The following is a 17,041-nucleotide window of genomic DNA, read 5'->3' on the forward strand; positions in this document are numbered from 1 at the left end:
CGCGCCCGGGCTCGCAGGGGCAGGGGGTGGGCAGGCTGGGACCGCTCCTGACGGGTGCCCCTCGCCCGCGTCCCGCACGGAGCGGGAGCCGGGGGCGGTTGGGAGAGAACTGCCCTCGAGGCCCCGCAGGTCCTTCACCCCAGCATCTCCTGCCGCACCGACCCCCGCCGCCCGGCGTAACTCAGCCCGAGCTCCTCCTGGAAGACGCGGGCGGGGCTCGGAGCGCCGACCTGTGAACCGGAGGTCAGGGTTCACGTGCCCGGCGGCCGGCTGGCCCCCCGGGGGCGTGCAGGAGCAGCCAGTCCGCGATTCTCTGGTCCCTGATGTTTCTGCCTCCCTTTCCCATCCGTTCTGAAATTTATAAAAATATGTTTTTATAGAAAATGTTATTAGCCAGCGGTTCCGTCGGCAGGGCATTCCCACGGCCTCTGAGGACCAGGACGGAGGGTGGCGGGAGTCGCACCGGACCCTCCGCCATCCTTCCTCCGGCGAAGCGTGGTCGCCCTGCCGGTGCCCGCAGCGCCTTCTCCGCGGGGCGGAGCCGGGGCCCGGCCCTGAGGCGGGACGAGGGAGCCCCTGCCCGGGCCCAGCGGGCGGGCTGGTTCCGCGCGCCCACCGCCGGCCGGGAAGCCGGAGCCGGGAGGGCGCTCTGCGTGCGGGGCCGGGAGACCGGGCGCCGGCGGCGGGGGACGGGGCGGGGCGGCCCCTGCGGCTCCCGGGGCTCCCGAGGCCGCTCTGGAATCCGCGGCCCGCAGCTCCGTCCGCCCCGAGGCCCCGCGGAACAGGACCTCCCGGCCCGCGAGCCTCCGAGTCCGGGTCCGGGGCGGGCCCGCCGGGCGCTCCTTCGAAGCTTACGGGGTTCCGGGCGCCGGCTGCCCGCCGCCAGGCCTCAGCCTGCGGCCTCCGCGCCCCGTCCCGGCCGGGCTCGGGGGCGACCCCCCTCCGAAGCGCTGTCCCTCCTCCCCGCGGCGCGGCCCGCGCTCCCCCCAGCGCACCGGGTTATCGCCGGATCTGAACGCCCTGCCCGCCCTCCCAGGTCCCTGCCCGCCCGGCCCCATTCCCAGCGCGCCTGGCCGGTCACCAGCGCCCTACGGGGCCGGTGAGAGGGGCCGGCGGCAGTGGCTTCTCCCTTAGAGCCAGCTCCCCTCCCAGCCTCCCAGCCTCCCCCCCACACACACAGTGTCTCCTCAGCTCCGCACCCCACCTAGATGGCCAGACCTCACCCTGGGCAACCCACCACCTTCACACCACACGGGGTGCCCCAGGGCTTCTGGCTGCCTCCTGCATGCCTGGGAGGGATGGCAGCGCACCCAGCCGCCCTCCTTCCCTTCCTCCCCAGCGGCCCCCTTACGGCTGTCCTCTGTGGGGGGGAGGCAGCACCGCCCCGGCCAACGCGGTGCTTCTTGTTTGGGTTGTCACCATAAGTGGCAGCCGGGGTCACCGCCTAAGGCAGTGGATGGCACCTGCCTGGCACGCTGTTCTGTGCCCGCTCCACCCAATTCTCCCACAGCCGAGGCCGGGCAGAAAAACCACCGGCTGGTCCCAGCCCTGCTGGAAGCCGGACCAGGCCACCCAGAGAAGGCTGCCCCTCCTGCCCGCGGCACCCAGGCCACCCGGAGCCGTGCCCGGGAAACAGGGAGAAGCAGGTGTGGTTGGAGGAGGCAGACCCTCCGGTGGATCCAGCATGCAGCCCCCAACAGGTACACACACACACACACGCAAACATGCACATGCAACACACATATGAATGCACATGTGTGCATGCAGCATTCACACTTGTACACACTTGTGGACTCACACTCAGCTCTCCTCAGGCTCTTGGAGTCTCTGTCACCACCACAAGGATGTCCTCTCACACCCGCCAGGGGCTCCAGGGGCTGGACCAGAGCTGGGAGCCCCTCACCAGGCTGCAGGGGCACCCACGGCCCCAGAGGCCCTCAGCTGGCGGCGCTCAGCCCCAGGCCTGCTCCCCTGGGCCCCCAGCAGGAGGAGAAACCACAGGCAGGTGTCGGAGCAGGCCAGCCGCCTGCCCGCCCACCCCCAGGGCCTCGCCTGCCCTGTCCTGCCCAGCGTACCCAGCAGTTTCAGACTTCTGCTTGCACAAGACAATGTCACATTGTGGTGGGGGTGGGGGGGGCGGGGGCGGGTAATACCTTTTTATTGATTTCAGAGAGGAAGGGAGAGGCAGAGAGAGAGAAACATCAATGATGATAGAAAAACATCCATCGATCAGCTGCCTCCCACAAGCCCCCCACTGGAGATGGAGCCTGCAACCCGGGCATGTGCTCTGTCAGGGAACTGAACCCGTGACCTCCTGGTTCCTAGGTTGAAGCTTAACCACTGAGCCACGCCAGCAAGGCGACAGCATCCCCTTTGAATCAGCCTTTCCAGTCACTGCAACAGGCCAGGGCAGGACGGCACCTTTTGGCTCACAGCAACCGCCCTGGGGGAGAGGGGGCGGGGGGGACAGGGGGGGCGGGCACCTAGCACAGGGCAGAGCAGTGTAGGCCAGCTGCCTCGTGCGGGCTCCCCAGTGTCCTCCTGGCTTAGGGGCGAGAGGCGAGGGGTGGAGCAGGCAGAGGGGTGCAGGCGCTGCCTTGCACCAGACAGGATTCGCACCCAGGGAGGAGCTGGTGGGCGGGGGCGCGGTCTCACTTGCTGGGGAACCACCGCCAGGGTGCGAGGAGGCTGTGGGGCCTGGAGCGTGCCACCGGCTGCTTGGTCTCAGAGCAGCCTCCTCAGGAGGGCACTCGGCGCCCCGCCGCTCACGCCTGGGGAGTGTCCGACTCCGTGGGTGCTGGCATCCTCAGGGTTGTGCAACCCTCACCGCAGGCTGGGACATTGCAGGGCCCCGAAGAAGCCGCGCCCCGACAGCTGTCACACACACACACACACCCCCCGCCGGAAACCCCCAGTTCTTGCTGTGTGTGTGGCTTCTGCTGGCTTCTGAGCTGGCTTCTCTCACTGAGGATGGTGGTGTGGTTTTTTGTTTTGTTATTTTAATACATTTTTATTGATTTCAGAGAGGAAGGAAGAGGGAGAGGGAGATAGAAGCATCAATGTTGAGAGAGGATCATGGATTGGCTGCCTCCTGCATGCCCCACCCTGGGGATGGCGCCCGCAACCCAGGCATGCGCCCTTGACGGGAATCGAACCCAGGACCCCTTCAGACCGAAGGCCAACGCTCTGCCCACTGAGCCACACCGGCCGGGGGTGAGGGTGGTGTTTTGAGTTCTCCGTGCTGTCCAGGCACCAGAACTTCGCTCCTTTCCGGGTGCGCTGGCTGGCGGGCGGGCGGCTGCTATCCACCCTTGGGTGCAGGCCGAGGTGACGGGTTCATCTCCCGGTTCATCTCCAGGCTACACACCCCCGAGGAGGAACTGGTGGGCGGGGGCACGGTCTCACTTGCTGGGGAACCACCGCCAGAGGCAAGTCCCGCCCGGTTCCTGCTCCCTCTCCAGCCCGGACCCCCACCCCGGCGCCCCGCCCCCGTGCGCGCCCTCCCCGGTCTGATGTGCCGTTGGCCGCGCACAGCACCGGAGAGGTGTCCGCGGCGCCCCACGCCTCCAGGGCGCGCCCCGGGGTTTGGAAAGGCCGCGCCGGGAAGCTCAGCCGGCGGGCGCGGGGCGAGGCCGGTCATTTCCGGCCGCGCTGGGCGGTCCCAGCGCGGCTACAAGTTTCACTTTTGGGTCCTGAGCCCCGCGGCCGCCGCGGCCCGCGGAGCGCTCCGCTTTGGCGGCCCCAGAGCGCGGCCCGCGCCACCCCGGCCCCCGCGACTAGGCTTCCTGCGCCCAGAACCTAGGCGCCAAGGTCAAGGTCACGGTGAGCTGCGCCCCCTGGCACCCCCGGGCCCTGCTTGCTCTCACTGGGTCGGGGATGCCTGGCCCCAGCCCCCTCCGAGGAATCCCCCCAATCTCAGGCCCACCTGGGGAAGCCCGGGCCCTGGAGAGTGGCCCCTCACCAGCCAGAGCGCGGGGGTGGGGGTCCTGGAGGGCCCTTGCCTGGCCCAGGTCTGCCGTGGTCTCTGAGCCCTGGAGCCTCAGCCTTCCACCAGGGGCTTGTGAGGCTCTGGACACAGAGGAGCCGGATTGCTGGCCCCTGAGCCGCATCTCGGCAGCAGAGACTCTGTTTCTCCCTCTCCCCTCCCCACCCCCCACCCTTTGGACACCCCAGCCAGGGAGACCGTGGCTACAGCAGACAGAGCATTGCCCTGCCCGCCCTCCGGGGTGGCCCTAAGCCACTCTGGGCGGATTGGTGGTGGCAGCCGGCGGTGTGGCCCGAAGCTGACCGCTCCTCACTGCCCGTCCAGGGCTTTCCTGGGCGTCCCGCTGAGGGACGTGGGAAACGGTCCCCGGAGGGCCCCGGCTCCTTGGAGGGATGGAGGGGACGGTGCCGGGTCCTGCCCGTCAGCACGCCCAGGACTGACCGTGCGGGCGGCTTCGGTCCTTGGAGGCATCCGAGCGCCCACTGCCCCCTCTCCCCTCGCCCAGCCCCGAGCCGCGGGCCCCCGCCCAGGAGCATGGCGTCCGCCTTCGAGCAGGTGGTGAAGAGCGTGGTGCAGGAGCTGGACCAGGGCCGGGACCTGGTCCCCGTGGACAGCCTGCGGAGCTCCACCAGCTTCCAGCCCTACTGCCTGCTGGGCCGGAGGCCGCCCAGCTCCTGGTTCTGGAGGTCCCACTACAGGGGCATCAACCTGTCCCTCAGGGACATCCTGGAGCCCAGTGACCCCGAGCCAGGTACCCATGGCGGATATACCTCCCCCCTCCCCGCCTGCCGTGACCCCGAGCCAGTACCCATGGCGGATACACACACACACACACACACCCGCCCGCCCGCCCGGGCCTCGGGCTCTGCGTCCCCAGAGGGCGGCTCCTTTAGAAAGGTCCCAGGCCGGTGGCAGGCCGGCAGAGGGCCTCAGCTCGGTCTCCTTCCAGACATCCAGCGCATTGGCTGCTTCCAATTCCAAGACGCGGTGGACGGGCAGCTGCAGGGCCATGTGGAGCTGACGGCGGGCCCGGGGCAGGGCGGGTTCTCGGGCGGGGCCGCCATGTCCGGCAGCTCCAGCGCCTCCATGGACGTGTGCGGGCTGCAAGTGAACCCCAACGTCTGGGAAAACATGCTCCAGGAGAGGTGAGCCCCAGACCTGGGGCAGGCCCTGGGGAGCCCACGTGGCCTGGGATCACGGGGGGCGGGCGGGCAGGGGCTGCTGGGACGGCAGAGGAGGCAGGGCTGCTGGGGGGAGCGGATACGGGGCCACACGGGGACACCGGGAGGCTGTTACCTCAAAGCGGAGACTGACGTGAACTCAGGGGGTTGGGGGAGAGAGCAGCGCGTGAGCTGCCCGGGGAGGGGTGTCCCCATGTCCCTCCTCCCGGCACCTTCACCCCCCCCCCAAGCTCTGGTGGGAGCACCCAGGGAGGGAGTTCAGCCACCGGGACCCGGCATCCTGCAGGGAGACAGGAGGCTGCGGGCGGGGAGGCAGGCGGGTCCCGGTGGGTGCGGAGAGGGTGCACCCTAACCCCCGCCCACCCCTCGGCGCAGGCGCCTTCGGCAGCCGGAGCACAAGGTCCTGCAGCAGCTGCGCAGCCGCGGGGTGGACGTGTTTGTGGTGACGGAGGTGCTGCAGACGCAGAAGGAGGTGGAGGTCACCCGGACCCGCAGGCAGGAGGGCTCGGGCAGGTTTTCGGTGCCTGGAGCCACGTGCTTCCAGGTGTGGGCGCGGCCCATGGGGGGGGGGCGGGGGAGGGCGGGGGGGGGGCAGGGCCCTGGTCCAGGTGGATCCGGCCGCCCCCCTCCCCCGGCCTCTCAGCCCAGCTCTGCCCCCAGGGCCAGGGCCAGGGCCACCTGAGCCGGAAGAGGACCGTCACCATCCCCAAGGGCAGCATCCTCGCCTTCCAGGTGGCCCAGCTGGTTATCGACGGGTCGAAATGGGGTGAGCTGGGCTTGGGGCGAAGACGCAGGGAGGCCCGGGAAGAGCCACGCCGGCTGCGGGGTGCAGGCGTCTGGCGGGGCGGGTCTCTGGGGGTCTCCGGGGGTCTCCGGGGGTCTTGGGCGGGTGTGTGGGCGGGTGTGTGGGAGGTTGGGGCGCACTGAGGGACTGGGAGGGGAGCCCCAGGGGGTGAAGGGAAGGCCAGAGCCTCGGCCAACCTGCACCCCCTCTGCTCCCTCCTGGCCGTCAGACATCCTCTTCCAGCCTGACAATAAGAGGAGGACCTTCCAGCCGCCCCAAAAAGGTGAGGCCTGGGGACCCCCAGCCCGGCCTGGGCATGGGACAGGCTCCCGGCTGCTGAGGCACCTCCTGCATAGCATGGGGCAGCCAGAGCTATGCACACACACACACTCACACACACACACACTCACACACACACACACACACACACACACTCACACACACACACACTCACACACTCATACACACACACACTCACACACAGTCTCATAACACTCACACACACACTCACTCTTGCACACACACATACACACACACACTCACACACACACTCATACACACACACACACACTCACACACAGTCTCATAACACTCACACACACACTCACTCTTGCACACACACATACACACACACACTCACACACACACTCATACACACACACACACACTCACACACAGTCTCATAACACTCACACACACACTCACTCTTGCACACACACATACACACACACACTCACACACAGTCTCATAACACTCACACACACACTCACTCTTGCACACACACATACACACACACACTCACACACACACTCATACACACACACACACACTCACACACAGTCTCATAACACTCACACACACACTCACTCTTGCACACACACATACACACACACACTCACACACACACTCATACACACACACACACACTCACACACAGTCTCATAACACTCACACACACACTCACTCTTGCACACACACATACACACACACACTCACACACAGTCTCATAACACTCACACACACACTCACTCTTGCACACACACATACACACACACACTCTCACACACACACACACACTCACACACACATCTCTCACACACACACACTCACACACACACTCACACACACACACATACACGCTGAGGGGGCATGTACACACTCACACACACACACACTCACACACACTCACACACACACACACACACACACACACTCACACACACACACACACACTCACACACACACACACACACTCACACACACACACACACACACACACTCACACACACACGCCCCCCTGCCCTGGCTCGTGTTGGGGGAGAGGGCTGGGGTGGGCTCGGGCCGCTCCCTGTGCTGACCGCTCTCCCCGCCGAGCAGGCGGCCAGCCCCAGGAACCGTCCCCCGGCTTCTTAAGGTCCATCGCTAAGCGCCTCAAGCTCTTATCAGGTCAGTACCTCCCTGACCAGCCGGGGGCACCTGGTGGGCTCCCCTTCTTCCTCCCGGGGGCCCCCCGTGCGGAGCAGGGCTCTGGGCCCCGTGGCGCCCAGGCAGTCCGGCCCTGTCCCCACAGACGGGCTGGAGGAGGACCGGCAGGCGCCCTCGGAGGACTTCCCGGGCCTGCAGGCGGAGGTGCGGGCCTGGGCCCAGGACCTGGAGAGCATGGCCAGGCCGCTGTGCCAGCAGCTGCTGGGCGCCCTGAGTCGGGTGCTGCGGGACGAGCAGGCCCTGGAAGCCCTGGAGGAGGCGGTGAGCAGCCCCTGGGGCGGGGGCCGGGGGCCGGGGGCCGGGGTCTGCCCTGGCCGGCAGGCTCACGCCCCCCCTGTGCCCGCAGCTGGAGCAGGGCCTGAGCTGCGGGCAGGTGGACACCCTGCAGGGTCCCTTCGGCAACATCTTCGAGTGCCTGGTGCTCGGCTCCGGGGAGCTGGTGGAGGACCTGGCCAGGCCCGTCGCCTACCTGCTGGGAGCCCTGGCAGGTGAGGGCCCGGGCGGGCCGCTGGCAGGGGTGCGGGCTGCCCAGCGGGCCTCCCGGCGCCCCTCACCCCGGTCTCTCCGCAGTGCTGAGTGAACCCCAGCACGCGCTGCTGGCCCAGGCGCTGGAGACCAAGGCCCTGTCAGAGCCCTTCCAGCTGGTGAGAGGCCCAGATGCCGGGGCGGGAGGGGGGGGGGGGAAACACGACGACGACGACGACACGAACTGGGCTGGGTGGGGCCTGGGTACCTCCTGGAGGGGGTGATGCCTGGGCCTCCAGGGACCCCTCCCATCCTGTCCCGGCAGGTGGAGAGCCTTTTGAAGCAGACCACCCCGTGGCAGGAGCCCGTGGCCCTGTCCCTGCCCCCGGAGCTCCTGGGCAGCAGCTGGGGCCCGGAGGTGCCCACCTGGGCCCTGCTGGAGGAGTGCGGCCTAGAGCTGCGGGCGGACGCCCCCCAGGCGAGCTGGAGGCCCGAGGCCCAGGGCCCCACGTGCGCGCTCTACGCCTGCCTGGCCCTGCTGCTGAAGCTGAGCCGGCTCTGCTAGCCGCCGGCCTGCCCCCCGGCAGCTCTGGGCAGGGAAGATGGAGCCCAGCCCCGCGAGGCCGCTCCCCACGGGGCTGGGGGCTGGGGGGCTGGGGGGAGTCAATAAAGGTGACTCACAAAGGGAAGGTGGTCGTCGAGTTTCTGAGGGGCTCAGACCCCAGAGGGCAGCGGTGGGGACCTGCTCACACAGGAGAGGGAGGGATGTGGGGCCAGACCAGGCGTCTCCCAGGCCTCACACGGTGGCCGTGGGGCCGAGGAGGGCCTGCCCGTGCTGCCCTGGCCCCTCCCCAGCGTGCGGGCCGAGAAGATGGGGGTGGGTGGGGGGCAGTTCTCCCCCTGCCTCAGGGACCTGAGGACACACCACTGCAGGCAGGGGGCCCATCCTCAGCCTGAGGGGCCCCAAAGGGGGCTGGGGTGCGTGTGTGTGGTGAGCAGTGCACAGACCCTACACTCCTGGGGCTGCCTGAGGCCCCTGGGTAGGCAGGGAGCAGAGCCTCCGGCTGTGCCTCGCTCAGGGACACCTGCTGAGGTCACAGGGCCCAGGCGCTGGGCCAGTGCGTGGAGGAGTGGCCGTGAGGACAGATGGCAGCTGGTCGGCCGGGCGTTTGCCCTCCGCGGGGCGCACCCTCCTCCCCTCGCGGGCCTGCACTCCGCGCGGCTGAGGCTTCAGGATCCCCCGACGAGGGGGCCCTGGGTTCCACTGGGACAGGAACCCCACACAACCCCGGGGTCCAACCCAACAGGGGCACCAACATGAGAACAGAAGACAGCGCCCCCAACAGGCCAGGCCCGGGACAGGAGCCCCTGGAAATGGACCCACACGAAGAGGCTCGAGGCCTCTCCGGCCGTTTGTCCCTCCAGGACCAGGGGCCCCCCGGGAACCCTTGTGGGCTACCCCAAAGGCAAAAAGCCAGGGCGGGGCCGAGCCCAGGCCTCCGAGCAGTGAGTGAGAAGGGCAGTGGGTGAGGAGAGCAGTGGGTGAGTGAGGGGAGCAGTGGGTGAGTGAAGGGAGCAGTGGGTGAGGAGGGCGGTGGGTGAGGAGGGCCGTGGGTAAGGAGAGCAGTGGGTGGGTGAGTGGGTGAGGGGGGCTGTGGGTGAGGGGGGCTGTGGGTGAGGGGGGCGGTGGGCGAGGAGGGCGGTGAGCGAGGGGATCGGTGGGTGAGTGAGGAGGGCGGTGGGTGAGGGGGGCTGTGGGTGAGGGGGGCTGTGGGTGAGGGGGGCGGTGGGCGAGGAGGGCGGTGAGCGAGGGGATCGGTGGGTGAGTGAGGAGGGCGGTGGGTGAGGGGGGTTGGTGGGTGAGGGCTGTGGGTGAGGAGAGTGGTGGGTGAGGAGGGCCGTGGGTGAGCACTGCAGACTCGGAATCTGGGCCCGGGACGCTGCCTGAGGCCGGGGGAAAGCCCCCCAAGCCCCCGCCCGTCCTGCCCACACGTGGCCTTATCTACTCCCCACCCCCCCAGCCCCATCTCCGCCGGCCCAGACCCGGCCTTAGACAGGGGACCGGACGGGACCCCTTTGATGACGCGTGTTTAATTCAGACACCTTCCGTCGGGGTGGGCCAGGCCCCAGGCCTCCCGGACGCCAGGCTGTGTGAGTCGCAGGCCCGCTGAGCTGGCCAGGCTGTGTGAGTCGCAGGCCTGCTGAGGCAGCAGCTCAGCGCGGTGCAGGGGCTTGGGGGGGGGGGGCAATCTGGGTGGAGGGACCTGCCCTGCCCAGAGCCAGAGGGTTCCCTGCCCATCCGCCCTGCTTCCCTCATTCAGCCCATGCAGGGCGCTGGGTGCCAGCCAGCAGGCTCAGTCTGGTCCGGGTGCAGCCAGCCAGCGGGCTCAGTCTGGTCCGGGTGCAGCCAGCCAGCGGGCTCAGTCTGGTCCGGGTGCAGAGGCCAGCGCCCCACGGGAACCCCGGGGTAGCACCCTGCCTGGGATGTCCGTGGCGTCCTCTGGAGGAGCTCGGTGGGGTCTGACGCTGTGACCTGGGGCGGGACCTGGGTGGCCAGCTGGGCCCGCAGGAGGGAGTGGAGGCCAGGGAGGCCCAGGAAGAGGCAGCGCCGCGGGCAGCAGCTCCCGGGGCTGCTTCGGCTCCACCAGAGCCCAGTGGGGCGGCCAGGTGTGGTCCGGGCCTGGGGCTGGGAGAGCACCGGGCCCCGAGGGACAGGTGGGCCCCAGGTGCAAGGGCTGAGGGTGAATGGCGCTGATTCCCTCAGGAGTGCGGCCATGGGGAGGGGTAAAGGGGGGAGCTCCTCCGAGGAGTCCGGTGCAGCAGGCCTTGCAGGGGCTGGGGTGGGGGTGACACCCGCGTCCAGGCCCAGGCCCAGGCTGCCCACAGAGATGCCCAGACGCTCCGGAGGACGGCGGGCCTGGGGCCGGCTCAGCCGGGTGGGGAGCAGCCCCAGCGGCCCGCGCGGCTGCGGCGCTGGAAGGGGCTGTCGGGGTAGACGGGCGGGGGCCGGGCGGGGCGGGCGCGGCGCCGGCGGAGGCGGAGGCGGAGGCGGAGGCGGGGGAAGCGCGGGCCCTGCCCCCGGCCCTGCGCGCGGGCCAGCAGCGCCACCTGCTGGCAGGACACTTGCGCCGCGGCGAGCACGGCCGGCTCGGGGTCGCTCTGCAGCTGCCCCAGGTCTGCGGGGGCGGGAGGGGGGGACAGGGGTTCAGGCGGGGCGGGGGCTCTCCGGGCCACACGCGCCCAGGACCCTGGCGCCGGCACCCCCTCCGCCCAGCACCTCCACCGCTCCGGGCGCACACCCTGCGCGGGGACCCACCGCGGAACAGCGAGTCCAGCAGGTCCTGGCTGAAGCGGTGGGGGCTGCTGTGGTGGACCAGGAGGCCTGGGGAAGGCAAACCCGTGAGTGCCCCCCGCCCGGCGGGCAGAGCCGGCCCCGCGCCCGCCGCCCTCCCCTCCGCCGCAGGGACCGTGCGCCCCGGTGCTCACCCAGGAGCACGGCCGCGGCCCGGCGCAGGGGCGCCTGCGGGCTCCTCAGGTAGCCCTGGGTCTGGCTCAGGAAGCCGGGCACGTGGCCCGGGTACCACCGCACCTGGGGACAGAGGGCTCGTGGCAGGAGGGCCAGCTCTGCCGGAGAGGGGCAGGGCGGCCGGGCTGCGTCTCCCGGGGCGTGCCCCGCAAGCGGTCAGGCCGGGGGGCTTAGACCTGCCGCCACCCGGCGGGGAGGGGGGGTGAGTGGGCCACGCCCCCCACCTACCAGGAGGCGGCAGATGCGGCTCAGGGCCTCGGGGCTGTCGTAGTGGGCCACAGTGACCACCTCCTCCAGCAGCCCCCAGCGCAGGGCGCCGTCACAGCGCACCAGCGTCCACTCGGAGCTCTGGGACGGGAGGCGGGGAGGGTCCGAAAGGCGGCAGAGGCCACTGGGTGTGGCCAGTGCCAGGGCTGGAGAAGTCCAGGGCAGGAGCCCCAGGAACGGGGAGCCCAGGAACCTGCGCCCAGGTCCGTGAGGAAGTCCCCCCCTGCCCCTGGGAGGGGCAGTAGGGCGGGGCTGGGAGAGGTAGGAGGGTGGGACTGGGTGGGATTGGGAGGGGCAGTAGGGTGGGGCTGGGAGGGGCTGGGAGAGGTAGGAGGGTGGGACTGGATGGGGCTGAGAGGGGCGGCAGCCGGGGACAGTCTGGGGGGACTGACCTCGGCAGCATCCAGGCTGGGGTCGTGCAGGCGCAGCAGCAGGGGCACCAGGCTCCTGAGCACCAGCTTCCGCAGCGGCCCTCGAAGGCCCACGCGGAGCCCGCCCCGGCCCCGCCGCACCAGCGTCCCCAGGAGCCCGACCGCCGCGGCGCGGACCGGGTCCCTGGCCTGCGAGGGAGGGCGCTGTCAGGGCGGGGCGGGGACAGGGTCTCCGAGCGGCGTCTGGGGCGAGGTCCGGGGGCCTGGAGCCCGAGGGCGGGGCCTGGTTGGGGTGGGGGTTGGGGGGTTGGGGGAGTCTGGGGCGGGCAGGGCCCGGGGGCGGGGCCCGGGAGGGGAGGGGCCTGGAGGGCGGGGCCCGGGGCGGGCCCGGGGCCGGGGCCGGGGCCGGGGGCGGGGCCCGGGGGAGAGGCCGGGCGGCGGGGCCCGGGTCCGGGTGGCGCTCACGTCGTCCAGCAGCGGCGGGAGGCGCGAGCCCAGCTCGGTGCTCAGGCGCCGCACGGGCGCCCGCGGCTGCTGCAGGACCCTCCGCAGCGCGCCCAGCGCGGCGCCCACCAGTCGCGCGTCGCCCTCGCCCAGGGCGCCCAGCAGCGCGGGGAGCAGCGCCCGCCGGTGCCGCACCTGCGGAGGCGGGGTCGTGGGCGGAGCTTGCAGCCGCAGGCCCCGCCCGCCCGCCCCGCCCCGCCCCGCCCGGCCTCACCTTCCCGCGGTTCAGCGCCAGGTGGCCGAGGCCCAGCAGGCCCAGCCAGCGCACCGTGGGCTCGGGGTCGCGCTGCCAGGCGCGCAGCCGCTCCAGGATGGCCTCCTCCCGCAGGAGCCGCGCGGTGGGCCCGCTCTGCAGCAGCTGGGCAGGGGCGCGGGGTCAGCGACTGGCGGGCCGGTGCCGGCGACCAAGGCGACGTCCCCCCATCCCCTAGACTCAGGCTCACCCCGGTGAAGAAGGCCATGGCCGTGAGACGCTGGGTGTCATCGGCGCTGCGCAGCCGGGGCAGCAGGTCAGCGAAGAGGCCCCGCAGGTGATGGTCCGCGTGGGCCACCATGGCGCTGGGGGCGGCAATGGGCACTGTCCCTCTCTGTCCTCGATCCGAGCAGCTCCCCGCACCCCCGGCTCCCCCCGCCCCGCCCCCGCCCCGCACCTGGCCAGCAGCAAGACTCCCTCCAGGTGGGTGTGGGCTCCGGCCAGCCGCCTCCAGCCTCCCGCCTGCTCCATGCAGGTGACCACCATGCGGCCGCCGTCCCCGGTGAGCAGGGCCTTCAAGGCCTCCACGGCGCAGCTGGAGGCCGGGCACAGGGCGGTGAGGGCGGGCGGGCGGCCGGCGGGCAGAGGGCGCGGCCAGCCCTCCCGTCCCCCGCGCCCGCACCTGGAGTGGCCGTGCGGTGGTCCCCGGTCACAGGCGGCCCACCCCTTGTGGGCGCCGGGGGAGCCTGGGCCCCTGGCCAGCTCGTGCAGCTGAGTGACCAGCGCCAGGAGCAGGTGCGAGTAGAAGCCCCGGGTGGCGCCCACGCAGCCGGACACGGACAGCATCTCCCCGAGGGCGCGCGTGGCCTGTGGAAGAGGCCGCCCGCTCAGCCCGGCCCGGTGCCAGGCTCCTTACAGATGTGCACCCCTCAGCCCCGGCCCCTGCCGCCTGGCCGGCGGCCCCGCGGTGCCGGCTGGGGTCACCTACTGCCAGTGCCTCCCGCTGGGGTCCCGCCGCGCCCTTCAGCGCCCACAGCAGCTGCACCAGCACCTGCCCGTTCACGCGCTGGTTCCGGCTCAGGCTGCGCCACAGCTCGGCCGCCGCCCTGCGGGCACGGGGCTGGTGAGGCAGGGTCCCCGCGGGGGCACCAGGTCAGCCTGGGGTGGCCCCTGAGAGGCCAGCAGGGGAGGAGCCCATAAACCGCCCGCCCCACGTGCGCCCCAATTCCAGAGGAACGAGCTCGGTGGCATCTGTGCTGCCGCCGGGCGGGGGCGGGGCAGCGGGAGCCGTCCTGCGGCGACAGACTCCTGCGCCCTGGACACCACAGAGCATCCCCCGGGCTGTGACCAGGGAAAGGCTGAGGGTTCGATCCCGGGTCAGGGTACAGCCTAGGCTGTGGGTCCTGCCCCCGGCTGGGGTACAGGTGGAAGGCAACCAACCGGTCGATGCTTCTCTTTCACAGTGATGTTTCTCTCCGCCCCCTCTCATCTGTAAACATACCCTCACGTGAGGGTTTTTAGAAAAACCAGCGCAGTCCCGTGGAGAGTTGTGACCAGTTACCTTCTGGAGCCGCTTAGAGCAGAGGGCCAGGGCGCTGGGCACAGTCGGCACTCAGCCCGCTGACCCCAGGGCCCAGGGCCAACCAGGGGGAAAGTCCAGACGCAAGCCAGGGGCCCCGTGCCCAGGCCCGAGGGGGGGGCACGGATAGAGGAGGCGGAGTGGGGGTGGGTGAGCTCCCCCCCAGCCCCCCACAGCCGCCCACGGGGGCCAGACTCCGCCGGCGCGTGGGCAGGGGAGGAAGCCCCAGGGGGAGGGTTCGAGCTGCAGCCTGGGGGGCGGGGTTACCGGTCCGGGGGCAGGGAGCAGGGCAGCAGGGCGACCACCACGTCGCGGGCGTGCTCCAGGGCCAGCGAGCTCAGCACCCGCAGGGCTGCGCGCCGGGGCCGCCCCTCGGCCAGGCTGGGCACCTGCGCCAGCAGCCCCAGCACCAGGGCCTGCACCTGGCGTGAGGGGCATGTCAGTGACCGGGCCTGTGACCCCGGACGCCCACTCTGCCCACTCCACCCCCCGAGGGGGCGAGGCGGGAGCCTGGGGGCAGGACGGGTTGGGGGCTCACCTGGTCCTCCAGCCGCTGCCCCCGGGCTTCCAGGGCCGAGGACAGAGTGAGCGCCGTGGCCTGTGTTCCCGAGAGGCCCGCCTCCTCCAGGCAGGCCGCCATGTACAGCGCCAGGTCAGCGAGGGCCCCCTGCTCCCAGGCGCTCGGGGAGGCCTGGAGCGGGCGGGGGTGTGTGTGTGTGTGTGTGTGTGTGTGTGTGTATGAAGTCCTCTCGCCTCTCCCAGCCCTCCTCCCGGCCCCCCCCACCCCCCCACCTCGACCTCATGAAGTCCCTGCACCCCCCAGACAGGGCAGCCCCCATGCCTGCTCCCAACTGCCCCCCAAGCCCCCAGCTTTCCTTCCCTCCCGCTCACCTGCCGGGGCCCCTCAGGGGCCGGCTCCTGCCCCTGGGGAGGGGAGCCGGGCTCCGGGGCGGCCGTGGGGGTGGCTGCGGCTGCACTTCCAGGCTGCGCCTCGGGCTCGGGCCGGGGCTCGGGGCCCTTGGGAGGGGGTCTGGCGGGCTGCCCCTGGTTGGCCTGGATCCCTTCAGCCAGAGCGGTCAGGGTGAGGGCCCCCACGGGGCCTCCCCGGGCCCGGCCCCGGCCCCGGCCCCACACCCCCCCGGCCATGGCTGCCGCACAGCCCTCAGCAGGCCCGGCCACAGCACCTGCCAAGGGTGCTCCCAGGAAGTCATGCCCGAGCTGACCTAGAAGCAGCCGGGGCGGCGGGCGGGGCCGGGGGCGTGGTGTGTGAGCCTCCTCCAAGTATGTGGGGGGTGGGGAGCCACCCGGTGTCCCCGGGCGTGGCGCCCCAGGACAGACCCAGTGGCCCGGCCGCCGGAGTGAGTGGCCTAAAGCCTGCGCAGGTGGGTCTGGCTCTGCCCCTGGGGCCCAGGGAGGGCCCTGATTCCCAGGAGGTGGTCCCTCTGGAGGGGAGGGCCCTGACCTCAAGCCCGAGGGGCAGGGGACCGGCAGGTGTGAACAGCCCCGCGGAGGCCCAGCCCCGGGCGGAGTCAGGTCCGGCTGAATCACTGCATTCTGACCCAGCTGGACATCCTGGGACAGGGGGACGGACAGCGGCCTCCGCCTCGGAGCTGGGCACGGCCCTGGGCAGAGGGAAGGGGGCAGGCCTCCCCCGCCTGGCAGGTGACCCTCAGGGGCCTGGACAGTGAGGTGCCCCTCCCCCAGGGCTGGACCTCAGGGTCCTGGGAAGTGGGCGCACAGCCGGGCAGTGGTGACCTGTAGGGACCTGGTTCAGCTGTTTGTGTCTCCATCTCTCCCTGTCACCTCAGCCCAGCGACAGGGCGGGCACTGCCCAGTGAGCCGGAGCCGGCGGAGCTGGTTGGGCTGAATACCTGGCAGCGGCAGCACTCCCCACGCCCGCCCGCCCGTGCCCCTGCTGCTGGCCAGGCTGGCGAGGCCTGGGCCTCCCTGTGCCCTGCAGGCCAGACCCACTCCTGAGCAGTTCCTTTGGGTGTGTGTGTTTTAAATTAAAAAATATATATATTTTGATGTTTTACAGAGAGGAAGGGAGAGGGATAGTGTTAGAAATATCAATCAGCTGCCTCCTGCACACTCCCCAATGGGGATGTGCCCACAACTAAGGTACATGCCCTTGACCAGAATCAAACCCGGGACCTTTCAGTCCGCAGACCGACGCTCTACCACTGAGCCACACCGGTTTTGGCCCTTTGTGTTTTTCTTATCCTTTTATTGATTCCGGAGGGAGAGGGAGAGAGAAACATTGACCGGCTGCCTCCTGTACGCCTCACTAGGGATGGAGCCTGCAACCCGGGCCTGTGCCCGGACCGGGAACAGAACCACGCCCTCCTGGGTCACAGGAGGATGACCAGCCCCCGCGTCTCGCCAGCCGGGCCTGAGCAGTTCTTTGGAGTCCAAGCTGCAAAGCCAGCAGGACCGACACTGGCCTGCCGAGGCAGGCCGCCAGAGCCCCGGGCAGAGGGCGGCCAGGCAGAGGGCGGCCAGGCAGAGGGCGCCCAGGCAGAGTGGTGGGGGCTGGCGCAGCCATGATGGAGGCGCTGGGCTTCTCCTTGGCGTGGGAAGCGTGGGTCCCGCTGACCCAGAGCCGGGGGTGGGGCCCCAGACGTGTGGGAGCCCGAGGCCACCCTTTGATGCAGGAAACCTGGCAGCTCATCCCCAACCCCTGGCCCCTGCTGCTGAGCCT

The 17,041-nt window shown here is 70.6% G+C and overlaps 2 protein-coding genes across 4 annotated transcripts; one reads left to right on the forward strand and one right to left on the reverse strand.

The window, feature by feature from the left end:
* Positions 1-3,663: 3,663 nt before the first annotated feature.
* Positions 3,664-8,584, forward strand: GSDMD (gasdermin D). Of its 2 annotated transcripts, none has more exons than XM_084907236.1 (11): positions 3,664-3,822; positions 4,491-4,736; positions 4,935-5,130; positions 5,542-5,710; positions 5,827-5,932; positions 6,180-6,233; positions 7,325-7,396; positions 7,521-7,696; positions 7,782-7,923; positions 8,006-8,079; positions 8,226-8,584. In XM_084907236.1, the coding sequence occupies exons 2-11, from the start codon at positions 4,520-4,522 to the stop codon at positions 8,463-8,465; spliced, it is 1,446 nt and encodes a 481-aa protein (XP_084763362.1). In that variant the 5' UTR covers positions 3,664-3,822; positions 4,491-4,519; the 3' UTR covers positions 8,466-8,584. The 2 variants fall into 2 exon arrangements, with proteins under 2 accessions (XP_084763362.1, XP_084763363.1); XM_084907237.1 differs by having other exon boundaries at positions 7,328-7,396.
* Positions 8,585-10,312: 1,728 nt separating this feature from the next.
* MROH6 (maestro heat like repeat family member 6) lies at positions 10,313-15,753 on the reverse strand. 2 transcript variants are annotated; one of them, XM_084907205.1, is made up of 14 exons: positions 15,232-15,753; positions 14,879-15,031; positions 14,608-14,762; positions 13,750-13,867; positions 13,444-13,628; positions 13,219-13,356; positions 13,012-13,126; positions 12,783-12,926; positions 12,530-12,703; positions 12,086-12,253; positions 11,655-11,774; positions 11,387-11,489; positions 11,217-11,282; positions 10,313-11,076 (listed from the first exon to the last, which is right to left on the reverse strand). In XM_084907205.1, exons 1-14 carry the CDS (start codon positions 15,484-15,486, stop codon positions 10,829-10,831), a joined length of 2,142 nt encoding a protein of 713 aa, XP_084763331.1. In that variant the 5' UTR covers positions 15,487-15,753; the 3' UTR covers positions 10,313-10,828. The 2 variants fall into 2 exon arrangements, with proteins under 2 accessions (XP_084763331.1, XP_084763330.1); XM_084907204.1 differs by having other exon boundaries at positions 13,219-13,628.
* Between the last annotated feature and the right edge of the window lie 1,288 nt (positions 15,754-17,041).

The sequence above is a fragment of the Pipistrellus hanaki genome (genome assembly GCF_964339955.1).
Source record: "Pipistrellus hanaki genome assembly, contig: scaffold_41, whole genome shotgun sequence".
Lineage (NCBI taxonomy): Eukaryota > Metazoa > Chordata > Mammalia > Chiroptera > Vespertilionidae > Pipistrellus > Pipistrellus hanaki.

Coding starts and splice junctions, on each gene's coding strand:
- MROH6 (XM_084907204.1), bottom strand. CDS start 15,486: ATGGCCGGGGGGGTGTGGGGCCGGGGCCGGGGCCGGGCCCGGGGAGGC. Junction 15,032..15,231: donor CCCCTGAGGGGCCCCGGCAG/GTGAGCGGGAGG, acceptor CGCCCGCTCCAG/GCCTCCCCGAGCGCCTGGGA. Junction 12,254..12,529: donor TCCCGCCGCTGCTGGACGAC/GTGAGCGCCACC, acceptor CCTCCCTCGCAG/GCCAGGGACCCGGTCCGCGC.
- GSDMD (XM_084907236.1), top strand. CDS start 4,520: ATGGCGTCCGCCTTCGAGCAGGTGGTGAAGAGCGTGGTGCAGGAGCTG. Junction 5,711..5,826: donor CTGGAGCCACGTGCTTCCAG/GTGTGGGCGCGG, acceptor CTCTGCCCCCAG/GGCCAGGGCCAGGGCCACCT. Junction 5,933..6,179: donor TATCGACGGGTCGAAATGGG/GTGAGCTGGGCT, acceptor CCTGGCCGTCAG/ACATCCTCTTCCAGCCTGAC.